Source organism: Volvox carteri, assembly GCF_000143455.1.
Source record: "Volvox carteri f. nagariensis unplaced genomic scaffold VOLCAscaffold_48, whole genome shotgun sequence".
Classification (NCBI taxonomy): domain Eukaryota; kingdom Viridiplantae; phylum Chlorophyta; class Chlorophyceae; order Chlamydomonadales; family Volvocaceae; genus Volvox; species Volvox carteri.
In genome coordinates, this window is record NW_003307591.1 from 193,451 (window position 1) to 214,331 (window position 20,881).

At 57.4% G+C, this 20,881-nt stretch overlaps 4 protein-coding genes across 4 annotated transcripts; 1 reads left to right on the forward strand and 3 right to left on the reverse strand.

The window, feature by feature from the left end:
* Window positions 1-146: 146 nt before the first annotated feature.
* Window positions 147-7,585, forward strand: VOLCADRAFT_95933 (uncharacterized protein; the record flags this gene model as incomplete). Its single annotated transcript, XM_002954997.1, has 15 exons — window positions 147-258; window positions 429-565; window positions 1,082-1,302; window positions 1,683-1,848; window positions 2,388-2,438; window positions 2,778-2,921; window positions 3,366-3,470; window positions 3,534-3,724; window positions 3,927-4,059; window positions 4,305-4,522; window positions 5,208-5,424; window positions 5,809-6,203; window positions 6,597-6,679; window positions 7,085-7,254; window positions 7,514-7,585. The coding sequence occupies 15 exons, from the start codon at window positions 147-149 to the stop codon at window positions 7,583-7,585; spliced, it is 2,415 nt and encodes an 804-aa protein (XP_002955043.1).
* A 722-nt stretch (window positions 7,586-8,307) lies between these two features.
* On the reverse strand, window positions 8,308-9,782 carry VOLCADRAFT_121368 (uncharacterized protein). The gene is made up of 3 exons (XM_002955052.1): window positions 9,223-9,782; window positions 9,055-9,159; window positions 8,308-8,967 (listed from the first exon to the last, which is right to left on the reverse strand). The coding sequence occupies exons 1-3, from the start codon at window positions 9,335-9,337 to the stop codon at window positions 8,801-8,803; spliced, it is 387 nt and encodes a 128-aa protein (XP_002955098.1). The 5' UTR covers window positions 9,338-9,782; the 3' UTR covers window positions 8,308-8,800.
* A 274-nt stretch (window positions 9,783-10,056) lies between these two features.
* On the reverse strand, window positions 10,057-13,930 carry dp1 (DP transcription factor; the record flags this gene model as incomplete). Its single annotated transcript, XM_002955053.1, has 8 exons — window positions 13,564-13,930; window positions 13,418-13,472; window positions 13,178-13,338; window positions 12,725-13,102; window positions 12,243-12,350; window positions 11,822-11,892; window positions 11,467-11,615; window positions 10,057-11,180 (listed from the first exon to the last, which is right to left on the reverse strand). The coding sequence occupies exons 1-8, from the start codon at window positions 13,681-13,683 to the stop codon at window positions 10,057-10,059; spliced, it is 2,166 nt and encodes a 721-aa protein (XP_002955099.1). The 5' UTR covers window positions 13,684-13,930.
* A 2,755-nt stretch (window positions 13,931-16,685) lies between these two features.
* VOLCADRAFT_118925 (uncharacterized protein) lies at window positions 16,686-20,175 on the reverse strand (the record flags this gene model as incomplete). The annotated part of the gene is made up of 8 exons (XM_002955054.1): window positions 16,686-16,847; window positions 17,169-17,365; window positions 17,832-18,035; window positions 18,424-18,589; window positions 19,352-19,442; window positions 19,663-19,842; window positions 19,949-20,021; window positions 20,096-20,175. Coding segments are annotated over 8 exons (1,152 nt in total), but the record flags the coding sequence as incomplete, so codon positions are not given.
* Between the last annotated feature and the right edge of the window lie 706 nt (window positions 20,176-20,881).

The following is a 20,881-nucleotide window of genomic DNA, read 5'->3' on the forward strand; positions in this document are numbered from 1 at the left end:
ATTTATTATTTATGCCCAACAATGTCTGGGATATTGCTCTCATTCGCTCATTCGTGAGAGTGCCAAATTGAACAAATGGACTTTCTTACATAGAAAAGTGATTGTTGAAGTCCCTCCGCGAGGCCCCGTTATTCTGAATCATAAAAATGAAAAAACTTTTCGACAAAGTAGGCAAGAAAAGGGAGAGTAATTCGTTGGTTGGGAAAGTGGTACTTGTTGGGCAATTCTCCGTGAAGGTGGAAGCCGTAATAGGAGAAGGTAAGCGACGAGATTCCCCATCCGAAAGGCGCTATTTGATCAGATCCGCTAAAGGGCCAGTAGAACAGGCACAGCACCTCGACTGGTTTGGTTGGTGTACGCACCACGTGTGATGGGGATCATTTGCAGCTAAAACCAAAATTCCATTTTATGATTTCCTGTGTGTGCAGGTGGCTTCGCGACAATCTACAAATGCGTCAACATGAAAAGCGGCCACATCTTCGCGCTAAAGCACATGCGCTTGGGCGCCGACGCGGATGCAATAAAGGAGGTTCAGCAGGAGGCAAAGACCATGGCGCGGCTTAAGGTGCGGCTGCGTGGTCGCCGCGCGCGCATAAGCACCCCGCCGCTCCGCCTATCACGACATCTAGCCAGTCCGACATTCCAGGACAGCCGCTATACACACCTTCCCACCATCGCCGTACATCTTGGCACCGCAACCATTGCACATGTTCCCCTTTTCCCTCCCAAAACTCCCATCCCATCGCGCTCGTACTGTACACTTACCCTCACTAAGATCCCATCTCAGACTCGCCTGGGCTCTCCGTTCCCCCTCATACATCCCCGCAGCCCTCCATCTCAATCCCATTGTACACTGCTTGCCATGTATGCGCCCTCCGATCTGGCGCTTCTTCACATTCCTTCCTCCGCCGCTCCCTTCCTCCGCCTACTGACCTGGATGGACATCTGGACTTCTGCAGTCCGAATCAGCAGCATCCCATCCTAAACCATTTCCTTCCGACGCCCCTTCCTGACTCATACCGTCATCTCGTACTGCCACGTTGCTCAACGTCAATGTCGTCCTCGCCACCGCACCCCGCAGGGCCATCCAAACATCCTGAGGCTCCACGCGGTGGCCTTCGCCGGCCCGGCTGGCTCCGAAACCGATGGCTTCATGCTGCTAGACTATTGTCCTCAGACGCTGCTGGAGGTGATGCAGCGGGCCAACTTCACCCTGGACGATTACCTGGTGTATGAGGTGTTTCAGGACGTGGTGTGGGCGGTGGCGCACATGCACAAGTGCAACCCGCCGTTGGCACACAGGTAAAGGCCGAAGAGGCGGTGTATATATGTATGTCTATGTGTGTTCTTGAAATGGAAGGTGCTGGGTAAGAAGGACGGTGCTGGTGGTAGTGGTGATGGCTGAGGGAGCTGGGGGTGGCTGGGGCGCTGCGAGCTCGGTGGCTACATGACGGTGCTGGTGGCGGCGGCGACTGGGGTGTAGCTGCCCATACCAGCCACCAGTCCAATTTTTTGTTTTCCATGTCAATGGTCGGATCGTTGCACCGCTGTACTGCCTTTGTATTGGTTTTTACCATAGTGTATTGCTGTTTGCGTCGTTGACCACATCGATAAGGCCGTATTGTGCACGTATCCATGTTTTGAAGGTGTAACACGCACACATGTCATGTCATGTCGAGCAGGGACCTGAAGGCTGAGAACGTGTTGAAGAACAGCGAGGGCCGCTGGGTAATCTGCGATTTCGGATCTAGTACGGCTAGGGCGCAAGTGTACGACACACCTACCGAGATTGCGATGGAGGAGGAAAATATTCGGCGGACCACCACCCCAGCCTACAGAGCACCCGAGGTAGTTGGATTGGCGGTTGGATGGGTTGGCGGTTGGGCGGTTGGGTCGCTCCATTTCCGGCGTGCGAGGGCCTGGGGACTGGCTCGCTGTGTCTATCCCCTGCCCCCAACCTGGAATGCTGCCCCCGAGGTGCACATGGGGGAGCACACGGCGCTCTAGACACTCTGCATGCTTAACCCAACCCTACCTGCCTGTCGTGTCCTGAGTATTTGTCCCTCTTTTTGTCCTTGTCTTGCGTCCAGTTCCCGACCCAGGCAAACGCCACTACTCAGCTGCCACCTGCTGCCACCTGGCTCGCCCTGGCTGCTTCGCTCGACCCCACCTGACCCGACCTGACATTTCAGCCAATTTAGATATCGGAACTGTTGAAGTGATGTTGTAGTTATTATCTGCTTCGAAATCACCTAATCGAATACGACAGGACCTGACCCGACCTCACCTGGCTAGCCCCCTTGGAGCACTTAAACCACTTCTTACCTTCGGTTGTGTTACCTGGTCTCGACCTGACCTGACTCGACCTGACCTGTACCCGTTGACAGATGTGGGACCTGTACTCGCGGCAGCGCATCGACACAGCTGTGGACGTGTGGGTAGGTGGGGGCTGTGGGGCTGGGGGGGGGCTGGGGAGCAGAGAGGGAGGGTGTAGCTGCGGCTCTGGTTCGTCTAGGTAAGATGTAAAGAGGCGTTGTAACCCTTAAAGTCGTGTGATTTTTTCGGTGGTGGTGTGTCGCGCCGTCCGCCGTCGGCCGAGTCCGAGTCCGCGCCCAGTCCGTCCCGCACTATGCCTATCACGTCATGCCACGTCACCTCACGTCACCTCACGTCATCACGTCGCGCTGTTGGGACCTGGCTGCTGAGTCGCCGGTTGCCCCGGTTGGATTATGTTTTAAGCAGCCTCCTCCACTCCCCCTCTCCATTTCACGCCACAGGCGCTGGGCGTGTTGTTGTACGTGCTGGCGTTCGGCAAGCTGCCCTTCCAGGGGGACTCCAAACTTAGCATTCTGTACGGGAAGTACGACATGCCGCCCGGGCGGCCCGCCGCCATGCGAGCACTTATCCAGGACATGCTGCAGGTACAGGGCTGTACGTGCATATGTACGTACGTGCTAGTTCTTCTGTGGCGTTGCTGTGCAGCGGAATGAGCGCGATGTGCTCGTGTGTGTGTGGGTGCGCGCGTGTGTGTGTGTGTGTGCAGGGCGGCTGCTGCCTTACACCGGTCTGAACGCCCGTCCTTTTTCACGCATCGCGCATGTCGCACGTTCCCTTCCTCCTTTCTGTTTTCTTTGGGCTTACGTCGGCAGCTGGCCCTTTGGTTCTTTTTCTTCTTCTTCTTGCTTCTTCTTCTTCACCTTCTTTTCCTCCTCTTGCTGCATCAACACGTGATTTCCCGTTCAGCCCCTTTCCCTTTCCCGCCGATCTTGCAGTCAGCGGCTGTTTGCCCTTGATTTCCCCCCTTCCCCCTCGGAGATTTATCATTCCATTTTCCTCCCCCCCTACACCTCCCCCCCCCCCCGCAGGTGAACCCAAATGACCGACCCGACGTCTTCCAGGTCATCTCCAAACTCGATGTGCTCCGACAGGCCCTCTCCGCTGACCCCACCGGAGACGCACCCGCACTCCCGGTGCAGCGCCCCCAGCAGCGACAACCGCCACCGGGCCCCGGCGCCCCTCACCCCGCCTCCCAGAGCCACCCGTATCCCCCAGGGCCACCACAGCCCGTCCAGCGTCAACATAGCCCCATAGCCGGTGGAGGCACACTACCGCCACCACCACTGCAACAGCAACAGCAGCAGCAGCTCCAGCTTCAGCGTATACAACCTCCAACGGCCAACGGCCAACCGGCGACTTCTGGGCCCAACGGCATGTCTGCCCCGCCGTACATCTCCCCCCGCGTATCGCCACCACCGGCGCACATGCAAACCCCGCAGCCGCAGCTGCCGCCGCCGCACTCCCGCGCACACACGCAGCAGCAGCAGCCGCTTCCACAGCCGCTGCACCATCACCAGCCGCACCCCAGCCCCTACGCCTCGCCGCAACACGGGCCACTGACACACCTGCCCCCACACGTGCAACAGCAGCACCAGTCGCAGCCACAGCAGCAATCTTCTGGGCAGTCTTACGGAGGTCCCGCTCCGGGACCTGACGCCTCTGTCCCGCCACAACCGGGGGCCAGCCCCGGGCCACCAGGAGTGCCGCGGCCCGTCGCCAGCGGTGCGCCGACCTCAGCCGCGTCAGCATCGGCGTCCGCGCAGCGGGCGCCCTCGCGTCAGGGCAGCTTCAGCCCCAATTGGCCACCAGCGTCACCGCAAGTAGCGGCGACCGTAGCGACGGCAACGGCAGCAGCAGCAGCGGTGGCGGTGGCGGCAGCGGCTGCTCCGTCGCCGCAGCGGCCAACGCTCCAGTTGTCCTCCAGCACCACCGCCCATGGCCCGGCCTCTTCACCTCTATCTCAACAGCAGCCGCAGCTGCCGGACTTGATGGACGCCGCGATTCAGGAGCCGGTGCCAGCCGCGATGACAGCCGACTCGGACTGGGAACGTGACTTCCGCCGCAGCGGGAGCGGGGCTGGACTGCCCGGCGGACACCAGAAGCAAGATACGCCGACAGCGGCGGCGATGGCGGGAGGTCCGGCGTCGGCGGCATACAGCCGATCCGTGCAGCTCCATCCGCAGAGGTGAGCGGCGGCGTCCCGCAAGTAGGGGTTGATGGGGCTAGGCGCTTGCATGTACTAGAAGGGGGCGTACCTGGGGGTGGGGTGGGGGGGGGATGGCGGACGGGTGGGATGAGGTGACCAGCTAAGGTTGGAACACGACGAGGGCGATGTTGGCGGCCACTGCAGCAAAACCCAATCTAGTCATGTATCGTGGTGGTACTCCGGGCGGTGCGCTTTTATTAAATGACCAGAATGCTATGTGACCAGAGTGGATTGGACCGGGCGGGGTGGGATGGAGTGGTGTATCGTTTGGTGGAGGGGATGGGTGTGAGGTGCGGGTGAGGTGGAGTGGGAAATCTTCATCTGCATGTGGCTTCAGCTCAGGTTGTGCCGGGCTTCCCTGCCATCACGCGCGCCACACACGCCGCTGTGCCTTATCCGCGGCCGGTGTGAGTACCTTGTGACACTCATTACCCCGTGACGGGAGATTCCGCATCCTATTGGAGCCGCAGTCAGTCTGTTGCAACAGCCGTGGTATCGTAGCCCGCGGCACAGCGGATGGATCCTTTATAAGAGAACTCACCACGTGTGTTTCGGAGTTTTACGTCTCCGTTCCGGAAAGCTATGGTAAAATCCCAATCCGGCCTGGACCTCAAAGAAGGAAAAAAACCCAATTCGATCCGGACCCCCCCCCCCGGCCCTGCAGCCCTGTGGAGCCCGCTGTCAAGCGCACGGGATCCTCCTCCGAGGGGCCCTTTCGAGCGGCGCAGAAGCAGCAGGCCGCTGCCGCTGCCGGCACGCTTGGGGCGAGTACGGCAGCCTCTCACGCAGCCATAGGATTCGGGGAGGACAATGTGGACTGGGACGAGCAGCCGGTGTTCGGCTGGACTGCCAGCCGACAGCAGCTGCAGCTGCAGCAGCGGGTGAGCGACGAGGAGGGCTTGTGCGTGGGCGAAGTGATGAGGGATAGCCCTATAGGGAGAACGGACAGATGGGCGCTATGGGCAGCTATGCTTTCCTTCTTGAACTGATTACACCTCCCAGGGGACATGGTCATCCCATTATTAGTCGCAGTCCGCCGTACGTCTAAGTGCGTTCCTGTTGGCCGTACAGTTAGGTGTGCGTGGCCGCCTTTGTTGAGAAAAACTACCGTTCCCCACGCCACATAATCATTATTATCATCATCACCATCATCATCATCATCATTGTTATAAATTATAATTATCATAATTATGATCATTATCATCATCATCGTCACCCTGATCGTTGTTCTTGTTGTACTGTCACCCGTGTTGACGCCTCCACAGTCCGACTCGCAGCTGCTTCCGGCATTGGATAATAGCTTCGCTGCCCCAATCGCCGGCGGAAGCGCGGGGGGCGGCGGAGGCGCCAACACTCCAGGCGCCTTCAGGATCAGCTCCCCCACGCCGCAATCCGCCGATTACCCGCGCAGCGGCTGCAGTAACATAACCAGCCAGTTCTCACCAATAGCGGCGCCGGCGCTGCCACCTGGCGTTGTACGAGCCGCGCCTGCGGCGGTGCTGCCACCGACCCATGGGTTCGTCAGCTGCGTTGCCGCCGCCCCGTTGTCCGGCACGGTACCTGACGTGCCGGCAATGGCTGCGGCAACGCCCTCTGCCGTACAGCGCGTTGGATCTTTCGAGCTCGTGACGGGGGAGCTTGTGGAGCCCGAGAGCCTCAGGTGCGACGAGGACTGACTGCCGACGGACTGTAGGCGGACTGGAAAACGCGGAGGGCGGGGTGTGGGTCGCTTGCTCTCAGCCCCCCTGCGCCTTCCCGCCGCAACCATAGTCCTTGGTCGGTGTCCGATTTGCGCTTTCCCTTCCCCAGTAACGTTGAGAAGTACAGTACAGAGGCAGGGCGGCCACGCCACGTTGTTATGAGGGACTCCTTCCTGTGCGCGCATTCACACCTGCGAGATGTCTCCTGTACGGATTCAGTTGAGATGTATGCCTCTGCTTTCTTACTATATTCTTAGCCACGCGGCCTTGTATATGCTAATGGTTTGATCTCATGTGTGTGTTTGGGGGAATGGGGAATGCGTTGTGTGTGTGTGTGGGGTGGTCCTACTTAGGACCCAGTTGCAGAACCTCACGTCGGCGAACCAGCACTTGGAGGCTCGTGTACGGCAGCTGGAGAGCCTCGTATCGTCGCAGGGTGCGATGATCCAGAGGCTGGCCTCCGAAATGCGTGCGATATTGCTCCAACATCATCATCATCATCAGCAGCAGCAGCAGGAGCAGGAGCAGCACCGGCAGGAGCAAGGATGTGACCAAAGCCCGCAGCAGGCGCAACCCCAACATCTTTCGCAGCAGCAACAGCAGCAGCAACAGCAACAGGCCCAGAAAGCATTGTCACCTGAATTAAATCACCACCGCCATCATCATCATCAGCAGCAGCAGCAGCAGCAGCAACAACAACTACAACAGCAGGCGGCTGCTACTGCCAGGCCGCAACTGGGGGGAATATTGAGCAGTACCTGCAGTGGCGGTGGCGGCAACGCCAGCGCCGAGCTGCTGCAGCACTTCGCGTTGGTTGAATCGTCGCCATTGGCGGCGGCAGCGCCGGGGTCTGCGTCTGTACGGGACGAAGCGTGGGGCGCCACTGGTGCGGGTGCCGCCGCGGGCGGCGGCAGCGCCCTTGCAAGCGGCCTCTTTAGCGGCAGCGGTGGCGGCGTTCTAGAGTCGCCAGCCCGCCCCGTCGGCCCCCAGGTGTTCGAAACCGAGCCTTGGGTGAGTTATCCCGCTTTCCGCACACGTGTCTTAAGTCTATTTCCATTCCTCCGCGCTGGCGGGTCCGTAGCTAGCTGTGCTGCAGCTAGGCTAGCTGTCTATGTCTTGTGTGGTAATTAAACCCAAGACGACTGGCGTCTCTGTTGGTTGTCGTGTTTGAAGAGCGGCAGTGTATTCCATGCTATCATCAATACTTTTCAGGTGGCGTCCTCTGACATCTCCCCCATCTGCCATTCCTCCCCATTCCCCCCTTCCACAGGGCCCTCGCGGAGACCCGTCTGTGTCCGGCACCGCGATCTACCCGCCTATCCGATATGAGGACCTTGCTTGAAATCAGGAAGATCTGCCGCTCGTGCCTACCCCTTGGCTGGGCGGGTGATGGCTGAATGGAGGAGCAGAAAAAAAGGGGGATGTCACTTTCTTTGATTCGTTCGAGTGAAAGTGCTGAACCAGGTTATGTCCTCTCTGGGCAGCCTGGTGGCGCATTCAGGCGAGGGATCTTAAAGGGGCGGGGTTTTTTCAGCTGACACTATGTGACTTGTAAGGATTGCAGACAGATGGGCGCTGGTCTTGGTGCAAGATAAACCCACTGCTTTCTGGTGGGCGCAGAGTTGCGCCATTTACTTCTTTTGCCTTGTTTTGTGTCGTCGCCCTGGTAGCGGGGATTGGCTGAAATAGCAAATGACTTGGGAGTTATAATAGACCGCTGCGAAGGCAATGCGGAGTATGTGTAGTTGGTGGTATGCGACCGACGAAAATATTTCTCGGATGGGGGTTTGGTTGCGAGTTTAAGCAACGTGAAGAGGTTATGGCAGGGGGTGTACACGGGGCTCAATGCGGGGATGGGTGTCTGCTTGCCGTATCATGCTCTCTTTACACGACTAGGCTGGTTGCTTGAACAGGCACCTTTTTCGAGAAGGCTGTGACGCGATATGATATAGCTAGAAAGCTGACGGCCTGAGATGTGGGAAAGCTGCGAGCCTTGCCGACCACAAACAGAACATACCTTCTCGGTAGTAAACGAATAGTGACAGACATGGCAAATGTGTGACTGAGCCCAATGGCTATTTAAAATTCCGTCATCCATTATTTTTGTGCCAAACAGTCTGTCCTCAAACTATGCGTAGTGGTAGTGACTGGAAGGCGCAGCACCACATCCATCATTATGCCAGGCTCTGTGTAAGCTTTGGGTAATCACCCACACTTGCTCTTGCTCCACCTGTACAACAGCCTAAAAGCAATCCAGCATCCTGCAACTAATGTAAGTTCACCCCACTGGATGGGGCCTTGTTGCCGGGTAATGTCGGGAGACTTCCCGGCAGACAGTGGGCCCAACCGCCATCCTGCCCTATGGAACCCACAGAGCATCCCTCTTACACGCCTATGCTTCTTCTTACACCCCTCTTACAACCTCGCTTCAAGGCTATCAAAAACCGACGAGTCACCTGGTCAACCCGGCTGTACGCAAGTCCGTGCCCTATTACCCGTCCTCTTCGTGGGACAGCGTGTTCCATGAGAGAGGAACTCCAGTTCAAAAGAAACATCCTTAGATGCCGGTACCTATCCCATAGCTCGCGAGGTCCAGGGCTGCTGCGTCCAAGGCCCTATAGACCTTGCTAGAAAGCAGGCGCTTGCCAGCAATCGGATAAAATAGCAACCACGGAAGGAATAGCACTGTCAAAATGATGAAAAAAATGGCGGAACGCTGCGTGTCTGCGTGGCAGAAGAAAGACGGGCACTCTGTCAATGGAATATGACCTTGTGCCTTGTTCAAAGCAAACCCTCCATCCATACACTTACATCGCTTTATGACAGGGTCTCCACGTGGAGAGCGGAAATCTGGCCAAAAGAGCCAAACGTTGACAGCCCACAGGAGAGGGAGGAAGCAGAAGCCCCCAAAGAACACTGCCAAACGTTACAGGGTATCAGTGCCATTTTTTAGCACCTCTGATATGCAGCTAAGCTTACTTCGCCGACTCAACGTCCTGGCTTTCGCGAAGGGTATAATTTCATAGTCCACAGTCTCCACCACTTGCTCATAGCTATTAGCCTCCCCGTCGTTATCCACTAATGGGCTGCTCATCGTTCACGAGTTATGAAAAGTTGCATAGAGCGGAACGCGAATACGCGATACCAATGTCAGTGACCAGGAAACCAAGAGAGTGCTTTCCAGCAATGTTAATGACTACGTCGATGTGTTAAATAAATCTAAAGAGCTCCATTCCAAAATGGACGCTAATCTGAAAGCTTGTCCGTTATGGTACATGTATGTACTTAGCAATGGCAGGGAAGACCAAGCCAGTTCAAATCATAGAGTGTGAGCAGACAACGGCCAATCGACAACATACCAAATCATATGTCACAATCCGCGTTTCCACCAGTACCGAAACCAGTACGACTTCATCGCGCGCTAGTTCTTGATTCTAGCATAATATGCACGGGACCTCCGGTAAGCCTCATTGCATGTCACCCGTCAAAACGTTATCCTCCAATGCATCGGCATGCGGGGACCTCCCGCAACCTAACGTAAAACCGAAATTAAACGGCTGGTCAAAAGTCAGTAATGGGCAACCTGCAACAAGGTCCTGCAAAACCGCCAAGCACGCAAGCTTCGCGCATGGCTCGACAAAGGCCCGCATTCCTCAGCAAACGCTGGATTTACACCGCCTAGAGTAAATAATCAGCACTAACCAGCCCGCCACACACCCATCCATGCCAGTCAGTCGATCTCATGCAACGAGTTGCTGCTCTCACGCACGTCACCACAATTCAACCCAGTGCAACAAAACTTCTCACAGCACTTTACGCAACTAACGGAAAGGCTGTGGACGGTGCCGGCCCGCCCAGTTGCCCTATCCCTGCATGCTGCAAAGGCGCCTCGCTGCCGCTCGCCGGCTGTGAGACACCGCCGGTTTGTTGCTGCGGCGGTGGCGGCGGAGGCATGCTTCCCTGCCTCATTGCTGGCGGCTGCGGCGGCGCCAGCGCAGCCGCCAGCGCCGGCGGCATGTGCGCCATCGTCAGCAACTGACCAGGTGGGGGTAGAGGTGGAGGCAGTTGTGCCATGGCAGCCAAGGGGTGCTGCGACTGAGCCCCTATTCCCCCGAATGACAGCGGTGGAAGCAAAGACCCCGACCCAGATGGCAGAGAGGCCGTCAGCTGTCCTACCAGCTGGGACACAACCGGCGGGTGCTGCGACGGCGGCCCCGAGCCCGAGTGCGCCAATCCGTACGGCGGCGGGAGGCGCGAAGGTGGACCAGACCCTTTCGGAAGCGCCAAGGGCGGACCCAGCGGCGGCAACGCCAAACCCGGCAGCGACGCATGCGCATGCTGAATCTGCTGTTGCAACGCCTGCAAGGTCTGGAATTGTTGCTGCTGCTGCTGGAGGTGGTGGTGGTGGTGATGCTGCTGCTGCAGCTGTTGCTGCGCCTGTTGCTGCTGTGCAGCCGGATGGTGAGAACCTTGGTGGTGGTGCTGTTGCTGCTGCTGCTGGCTCTGCTGGTGTTGTTCTTGGTGCTGCTGCTCTTGGTGCTCTTGCAAGTGCTGCTGTTGCAAGTGCTGCTGTTGCAAGTGCTGCTGCTGCTGCTGCTGCTGCTGCAAGTGCTGTTGCTTTTGCTGCGGCTGCTTCTGTTGCTGCGACGACGGTACCTGTATCCCTGTCTGCCCCTGTTGCTGATGTCCCTGTCCCTGCTGCTGCCCTACCGCGGCAGCTTGAGCCGGTGGCTGCTTTTGCTGCTGCTGCCCCTGCTGTTGCTGTTGTTGTTGCTGAAGAAGCTGATGCTGCTGATGATAGTACGCTGCCGCCGCAGCCGCGGCGGTTGGATAGTTGTATGCCAGCGGATTTCCCGGCGCCTGCGCTGCGGCAACAGCTAAGTGCGCCAAGGCAGGGTCCGGCATCGGCGAGAGACCCTGCAACCCCGCCGCTACACCTGCACACATTCCAACACAGCAGCATCACCAGCGCGGTACGTGCACAGGTACTCACCAAAACAGAAACAGAGCATCCTTTTCAACCCTGCCAACAAGACGACACTGTAAGGAGCGAAATAGGTGAGATGCAAAGTTTGCACTGCCCATGCCTGATAAAAAAATCCAAACGCTCTACCATACTCTAGTCAGCCGCATCCAGTCCCCCTACGGTGAGGAGACCCTCTCCTCCCTTACTCCGAAACCGGACACCAGTTGCGAGAGCGCACTATTCGAAGTTGTGCTCACCGTTCGGCGGCTGCCAGTGCAAGACTAGCCCGCCCGCCGCAAGCGGGTTGGTGAATGGCGGCTGCTGCACCTGCTGCTGCTGCTGCCGTGCCTGATGCTCCACCATCTTCTTGAGGACATGGCTATCATCATGTATTTGGAACGGGGAGCTGCAGGGTAGGGAGACGAAAGAGAGGAAAAGCAAAGTGTGGACACGTGTGGCAAGTCGGTAACTACAATTTCCGAGAAGAAGACAAACCATCATCAGTGCGGAGCGCAGAATTCAGTTTGCCCAATCCTTTCATTATGGCAGGAATATCCGGCAACACAACCTCTGTTCGGCAAGTGCCTTGACATCCAACACAGTGATGCTTACCTGTAAAAGTCAAACTGCACGTCCATCATGTCCTCCGAAATTTTCACCTCCACGGTCGCGTCTGGCTTTGCCTGTAGCGATCGGACCCAAAACAGCCTCAATTAACGGCAACCAGCATGCCGCACGCCTGCGACACCCACACCCCAATCTGCGACCTCATTAAGGAAACCTCCGGCTCCCAAACACGGTCAGCGTCGCGCATACCTGGTCCGTTACCGTCACATCATCCAAAGCCCCCGTCATCCAGGCATGGCGTGGCCCTATTGAAGACGGAGGGCATCGTTTCGGGGCCCATAGCTTTCCCAGTAGCTCCCAACACCCGCTCCTTCCATGAGACATGCAGAGCAAGGCTCTTCACCGTAGGCCGCACCCGCGGAACCCAAAGCACGCCCACGCATCTTCAAACCGCGCACTCACGCACCTGGACCAGGATGAAGGGCAGGAACAGTTGTGTTCCCGTTGCGGCGTTGCCCCGCGCCGCACTCCTTTCCAGCAGCTTCTTAAGTGCCTTCTGCTGCTCAATCATGTCCTGGTCATTCCAGTGACCAAATCAAGCAAGTTGTTGCAGTCAGCGCTTCGATTTGTAAAAAGATGAAGTGTGATGATACGCGACGAAGAGGAACTCGCTGTCCTGTAAGCCCCGTTTCCCTTCACATGGTCACAACCCTGCCATGCCTTAACGCAAAGCGCTAGACGCTAGGTAGTTTGGTTCTCTGGTACCGAATCCTCCTATGATGATTCGCCGCGGCCGCTCAAGCGGTGCGCCAGGTGAAGCTACGGGTTGTGCTGTGTGCATGTCGCGTCATCCAAATGCAACATGCCTTCTGGAAAGTTGTTTACTGCCCCCCAGGAAAGAAAACCTGACCAGACCACCTTAAATCCCGTACAGGCACACGCACGCACTTGAAGGTACAGCTGCTTCTGCTCCACCTCCTTTATCCTGGCCAGCCTGTCCGCCTTCAACTTTTCCAACGAGTGATTGCCGAGACGCGGGAAGCCCTTCCACATAATTTCCTTCTTCTCCTTCTGAATGATGTCCATCGCCATGAGCACGTTGATGGCGTCGTACACGCGACGCCGAATGTTCTTTTCATCGTACTGCCCATTTTTGTTGGCTGCCTCCATCTTGCTCATCTCGCTAACCAGTTCGTCTGCCACCTCGTTGTACGTCGTGCGGCCCTTCGCCTCAACCTTCTCGCACACCTTCATGCTAAAGTGGCGCAGACCCTTGCTACCCGACCGGCTGCTCGACACATCCGCCCCCCGCGAGGTTTTCCGGCGCTTTGAGCTCCCGTCCGTGCCTCCGGAGCCGGCTGTCCGCAGGTTATAGGAATTTACCAGCTGATGGAGACTCACTTTGGCTAGGTGGAGGACCTGTATCGCATGCGCGGTCGCCACGTCCGACATCTGGTTCTTCAAGTGGCATTGATGTATGTCGTTAGGCTGCGTGGGCTGAGGAGGAGGGTTGTTGTGGCCTACGGCGCCCGGACGTGATGCTGACGACAGGCCAACATCCCCTGCGTTTATACACATGGATTGTCAACGAATGGCAGCCTAAAACATTAGTTGGGCAAATCGGGTATTCGATGCCCTTACCTGGGGCTTCCGTTAGGCGGCTGAAATTCACCTCTTCCGCGAACTCGAGTAAGCCCTTTGCGGTAGCACCCGTGCACGTATACAAGATGACAGCACTAATGGTTTTCGATCAAGCACACCATAACATAAGCAATTATATGTCTTACCAACTCATGGAGCTCTTGCACAAAGTGCGCACGGTCCTGTGTTCCCAGGGGATCCTGCACTTGTGCCTGTCCGGGGCGTTCAAGACGCTGCTGCTGCTGTTGTTGTTGTTGTTCACTCATTCTTCTCTGTATATCTGCCTACTCGTCGTCGGCGCGAGCCGACCACAGCGGAGCAGGAACAGCGTGCAGCCAAGAGCTCCTTCTCGGGACCAACCCGAGCCGGAGCGGGCCGCAATCCAGACGTTAGTGCATTTCCAATCTAGTAGTATTGTAGGACCACTGCACAGAAGGCGAATTGGCGTCGGGCTTGACAGCCACGTTAGCGAAGAGCAGAGGACTCTACACGTCTGCGGCGCGAGGAGCTGCGACACAGTCAGGCCTGTGAACCAAAAGCATGCACCAATAGTTACGTGTTGCAATTGCCGCGGGGATGGTGGGCGGTGAAGGGTTCTGTTCCCGCCATTCGGGCATTGTGCAAGTACGACCTGACCTTATGTGCTTTACCAACCCTTCAGCTAGCTTCGTGTGAATAAAGGCTTCATTATATATACGGCGTTCACAACTCTGTTTACATGTTGGTCACGCTGTTAGCCTCAACCCTGCTGGAGCAACGCTGGCCTTTTAGCCCTTTCAGCATCTCCGCAAATCAATCTCCTTACAAAATATGTTTTTGCTGTGTACCATAACCGCCTGTCTCCACAGCCTCCGCTGGAAGAGGTTTTACCTGCATGCCGAAGCAATTCTGAAGTCACCGCTGGAATGTCAACGCATGCGTCACATTGAAACACGTCAATCAATAAGTGTCTCCTAACTTGCTGGGTTTCGATGAAGGCTTCCGTTTGTCTAAGCTCCGCTGGTCCTTGTGGCGGTGGAAATCTGTGGGACGTATGACAGCACCCACAACAAGGGCAGCTAAGAACCTGTTCAATTGGTTAACTTACGGCGATTACGGTGCTGACTTTAGTGTATGTGCTCCTGGTCACTGCAGGGCTATGACGAATAGGGTTTGCCCATACTTGGGCCACCCCTGAACACCCGCCTTACACAGTAACTTTGCCGAGGGAGGGAGCTGGAGGCAAGATATCCCCCACCCCGTTGGTGGTACCTGGGCGCCATACTAACCGGAACGCGCACGGTGTTTACAGCAGTCGGAAATCGTTTAAGCATATCCCAGACATACCCGTGATGCACACACGCGCATACACACACAGAGAACATTCATCTTGTCTTATCCACACGCTAGTGCTTCCTTATTGTAATGAGCTGTCCGAGCTGTCCAATACTCACGGACGAAACAAAGATCTACAAGACAAGGGCAAGAAAAGCACATTACGAATACGACTGCTGCCCCGTTCAACGAAAGTCGTTTCCAACCCAAGGCCGTCTGAGCTGCAAAAACGCAAAGGAGGCCACCTTGCTCGTGGGCCTAATGCGGGGCTTATAATCCTCGTACGGCAACCCACTCGATCAATTGATTGACCGATATGCGCACTGACAGTGCTCATATCAGGTCGGGTCGGCAGCACCGCAACCACTACAACCGCGGCCGCCATCAACCAGCGTGTATAAATCGCTACAGACACCACCTCCATTCACTCAACTCGGCAGCAACCCCTCCTACGGCATCACCTCCATCACACAGCACCAGAAAACGCTCCCACCATGCAACATAGAAATACAGCACGCACAACTTCATCCAATCAAGTCAAAACCGCAAGCGATGTGCCAGTTCCCCCCACGTAATTGACGCCCGGAAAAACAACCTTTTACAGCGCAGGAACACACTCACTGTGCCTCTAACCCACCCCGTCCGCCCCACCTCCGCCCGCAAACAAGACCCACAAGCCACTCGCTCCGTCATGCACACGTGCTGAATCCCGAAACCCAACCCAACCCAGCCCAGCCCAGCCCAACAAGCTCGTCCGCTTCACTTTGTGCTTCAGAAGGAAGGCCGTGGAGGAGGACGTAGCGCCCTTACAGCACTCTCAACAGCAGCTGGAAAGCCTCTTAAAAGCGGCGAGGTCATACATGCAAGGGCGTGCTGCGGTTCACCGCTCGCCACAGCGCTTTTGCAATGCACAGCTGGGAGAAAGCCCGCCATTTTCGCCATCACACAACCAGAAGGAACCACCAATAGGGCGACACCGCCAGGGGGGCCGCTTCCAGCCGACACCCCATCCTCAATTTGCCGCCAGCGGCTAATACCATAGACGTGCGGGGGACATCTACGCCGTGAGCTGCAGCTCAACCTCACGCTAGGTCCCATCCCTTCGGCACTTCCCCCTACCTCCGAGGGGGGAGGCCTTCTCAGCAAAACCTCACCAGCATCTCCTCGCTGCCGTTGTCATCGCCCTCGTCGTCGTGGTCAAACAGCCCAGCTATGAAGTTCAACGAGCGAGACAAAACCATAACCATCATCCATCATTACAGTGTCGCCATCGTAATGGCTACAAAATCCTTCGGTGTGGAATGATCTGACGGAAGCCGCATGCCCCTCTGTGTGAGCGCCTTTGGTTTCCAAAGACCGCGCTTATGCATGCATTGCTGCTGCTGCTGCTGCTGCTGCTGCTGCTGCCGCAACTGCCGCAGATGCCAGTGCTGCAGCTCAGCCAAACCCTCTTCCGTGCCAAAACTTAAACCGAGTTAATCGAGTGGATGCCTCCGCCAAGTCGATCATTGCGCTGAATTCGGAGCTCCTTTCCGAACATGCAATCGCTGGCGGATTGCTAACCGATTGCTAACCGACTGCTGCTGCTGCTGCTCCTGCTGCGGCTGCTGTTGCAGCTGCTGCTGAGCTTTGTCCCTTGCGCAAAAGTAGCTGAAAAACAGCGCAAAGGAAAAAAGTCCATAAGTACCAACGCCGAAAGAAACACATATATAAGCCTGTTGCCGCCCACCTTTGAACCCGCCAGAGATGACGTATTCATTTCACCTCCACCTCCACCACCTTCACAGCCGTCGGTATTTCACAGGGGCGCGTGGGCGTGTTGCCCGTCATCCTCTTTTTCTTCTTCTTCGTTCCTTCTCCCCTCCCAAGGCATAAACACACATCCATGCACTCACTCATGTCCAGTTACCATCCTAAGCCACCCTCCCCCTTCCCCTCCCCCGCCTCCTCCTCCTCAGGGCCCTTCGAGCTCCAGCGGCTTCTGCACCGTGCGGTCCGACCAGCGGAAGCAACGCTCCAGGGAGTCGAACCAGTCGCTGGTGAGGTCGGTTCGGTTGATGGTGGGTACTGGGTTCTCCGACATGCGCACCTTGACGCTGTCACCGCGGCCCAGCTCCTGGTCACAGACAAGGGTGTGGGTGGAGGACGAAGGAACGAGAAGATGGGCGGGGATGTGGTGGGCAACCTCCTCCATCTGGCCTAGGGAATCTGGCCTAGGTTTAATCCTTGCCTTAGTACCAATCTCTTTAATGTCTCCACCTTTCTGTCCAGTTATTCACAGGATGAAGACCTCCACGCGCGACTGCAAGCGACTATTCCAGCAACGTGATGCCGTGCGGCGCATCGCACCTCCCCTGCCTCCTCCCCTGCCCCTGTCCACACCGCACCGCAACCGCACATACATACATACATACATGCACACATACATCATGCGCACCTGTCGTGAGCGGCCGTCGAAACACACCCAGGCGGTGCACCGGGCGTTATCGGGGATGCGCAGCTCCAGCTCTGCGTAGTCGGGCAGTATGATGGGTCGGAAGCTGAGCGAGTGGGGGCAGACCGGCGTCAGCAGTATGGCGGGGACGTTGGGGTGCACCATGCTGCCGCCCGCAGCCACCGAGTAGGCGGTGCTACCTGCGGCGGAGCGAGGGGTTGGATCGGGGTGGGGTGGTGGGGTGGGGTGGTGGGGTGGGGTGGGTAAGACGACCGGCGAATAAAGCCGATACCAGAGGGCGGGGTGGGGCGGGGCGGAGTGGGATGGGGTGGGACTAAAGAGTAGGAAGGTGCCGGGAGGGGCTGTGGGGGCTACTGGGGACAGCTGGGAGAGGAGGTAAGTTGGAGACCAGGAGGAAGGGGAAGAGGAGTAGCCACGGAGGATGAAGCCCATTCACGGTGCAGCGTTAGGCTGCCCACTCGGCCCCCCGACCGTAGCTCGGGAAACGCGGCGAGGAATACACATACATACATACATACATACATACATACATACATACATACATACATACATACATACATACATACATACATACATACATACACATACACACACAGGCACGCAGACAGGCCCGCAAACAGACAGAAGCTCCGGGTCTGTACCCACCAGTGGGGGTGGCCAGCATGATGCCATCCGCCTGCACGCGGGCAATGAATCGCCCCTTCTCGTAGCACTCAATGTTGGTGAGGAAGGCGCTGGAGCCCCGATCTATGACCATCTCATTCAGCACCTCCACGGACTGCTCCGGGCCGCTGCCGCCCTTGCGCCAGATCTCACACACCAGCCGCATGCGCAGCGTCACCATTACACCTGCGTGTCAGCGGGCCGAATGAATACATACATACGCACGCCTTCAAAAGCATGTGTACACCCCGCGTCCTGGACACCCGCCTCCGGGCCCCCCCCCCTGGAGCTCCTCCTCAACTCTTTAAATCCCACACGGGCTTCTCTCCCTCTGCCTCCACCCATTCCCACCACGCCTCGCCTCCCTCCTCACACCCCGCGACTTGATCGTTCCCTGCAAAGCTCTGCGCTCCGTTCTTCAGGCCCTGCATCCGCCCCCTTCATCCTCTGTGTACTCTACTTACTTACCCCCCCTACCAACCCCCCTACCACCTCCCCACTACCACCCCACTACCACCCACTGCCCCCTACCACCCCCCCTACCACCCACTGACGCCCAGCACCACCCACCCACCCAGGCTGTTTCCCGGCTCATCCATTGAGTTGACCGAGTCCAGGGACAGCAGCGTGCAGCTGTCCAGTTTCTGTCCCCCGTAGATAACGTCCATGAGGTCCCGCCGGAAGTTGGGAAAGTCGTGGTTCGTCAGGAAGCCCATGGAGCCCATGTTGAAGGCGATGAGCTGCGGCCAGACAGCGGGGAGGCAGCGGGCAGGGTGGCGGCAGCACTCGTTCATCCATCCATTCATTCATTCATGTCACGAGGGCAGCTGCCCCGCCGCCCTACCCCGTTCACTGTGGGTCGCATCCCCGACCCTGCCACGGATATGCCGGCTGGCAGGATCGCAACTCCCCCCCCCCCCCACACACACACCCTTGGGACCCAGATCCCCCACTTGGGCTCCGACCCTTACATCTCACTTCCTAGGACATGTGAGGTGACCTGCTCGCCTGCTTTGGAGTTGTGGCTGGCGACCATCCAAGCATCCACACCCTCCACCCATCCAAACCCACATCCCCCTAGCCACATCCAACCACATAATTGCCCATCCACACCCTCCAGCCGTCCCTTGAAGGCAGGGGCCCCACACCCCGGCGAGGGGCTCTACGGTTCTGAAGTGTGTGGTGCCTGTGGTGTGTGTGTGTGTGTGTGTGGCCAGCCCCAATGGTGGGGACTCCTGCCCCAACCTGGCTCCTTGCCTCACTCTACACACAACCCCGCACCGCACCCAGCGCCGAATGGACAGGGGAGTGGAGGGGACGGGAGACGGGAAGCGCCTGGGGTTCGCGGGCAACCGCGTGTATCCCATATCGGCCATATCGGCCGTTCGTCAGACACACGATTGAGCTTTCCTTTTCTTCCGTGTGTAAAATGTTCCCGAAGTTTCTTCCCAGCCGCCTGGAGTCGAAGCCATGTCAGCCCCAAACCCCAGCTCGATACCCACCGGGGGTATGCTGTGCTTGAATAGGCAGGAGGAGTGCAGGATGACTCCGTCCCCTCCGATACAAACCACGAAGTCCACGTACTCCGCTAACCTGGAGGGCCAGCATTAGGAGCAGCCGCAGCAGCAGCCGCAGCAGCCGGAGAAGCGAGGAGGAGGTTAGGGTGATAGACGGGGTGGACATCCTGCCTGCGGGTGGCGATCATGGTCCCAAAGGCCGTGGTGCGCATCCCCCCACACACCCTTCGCCGTCCCTTGGCACTACACAAGCGCTAGCTGGGCGGGGCCCTGCCTTGGCTGCGTCTGGTGCGCACCTGTCTTTATCACTGGCAGTGAATGTGTAGACGTAGGGGTAACCGGGTCGGCCCCGCAGGAACTCATCATATACGTGAGGCTCCACCACGACACGCAAGCTGTGCTCTCTCCCCAGGAAGTCTATCACCTCCAGAAAGGGCTGGAGCAGCTCATCGCCGAGCTTCATAATCACCATCACGCTGCGAGGGGATCGGGAGTCAGGCAGGTGGCACCCGGGCTTTGACTGCTGCAAATCGCCCCGCCTTGGCATCTGGGGAAAAGCTCAAGGACTGCCGGCATGCGTACCTCTTTGGTCGATGCCGCCATACGAGCAGGTGCTGTTGTGTGCTTGGATAAGCGAAATGTAGCTTTCCAGTTCCTGCCACGATTGCGAAAGCGTGCCCTCAAGTTTAGGCTAGCGGGGCTTTTACTTGCAAGCTCGGCTACTCGTACCTGTCACAAGCTCGCGAGAGCAGCTCTTTCCATCCGTCCGCAAAATGTACAATGACGACTTCCTAGGCCAGTTTTTGCTCCTGCGCCATTTCGGGATATGGAGTTGCTTGGTCTGGCGCGTTTCGCTACAAGAGATACCAGTGAGCGGTATGTGCACCTGATGGTAGGTGTGGGAGCACTTGTTGAAGGTTCTGATGTAGCAGGATCAGCGACAATTGCCTCGCTGGTCGGCAGAGCTGCGAGGTCGGTGGTTCCCTGAGCTCGGCAAGTCCCAGCTGAGCGCCGTGTTCTACATGCCCCATGCACAAATGTATGTCTGCAGGTGCCTAAGCTGCGAACTGCGCCAGGGTCTCGTGCAAGCCCTGGCATCGTGGGACCACCTAGCGACAAAAACGCGGTCCGGAATGCTCTCCGCTAACAAAATAGTATGATGATAATATCCACACAATGTTGCTCAAAGTGGCCCGAGCTATCTCATTCCCGTACGTCAGGCATTTTAGATATAAATCTTGGTTGGTACCGTTTAAAGATGCCGTTCCACCCAATGTCTGAGACTTTACAGTCCCACCCTGAGCATTCTTGCGTTCCACGTTGCGTATCGGAATACACACGCCCACGGACATGATAAACGTCGGGATGCATGTATATCAGTATAGAATGCCTGCAACACGTACGTGCAGCTGATATTGACAAATGGGTGTGCCCTGCTGACTACAAAAGCCGCCCAGCACGTGCGGTGTTCTTTCGGCCTTTTTGCCCTGTCCTTGTGCTGTGAATGCCTGTCCG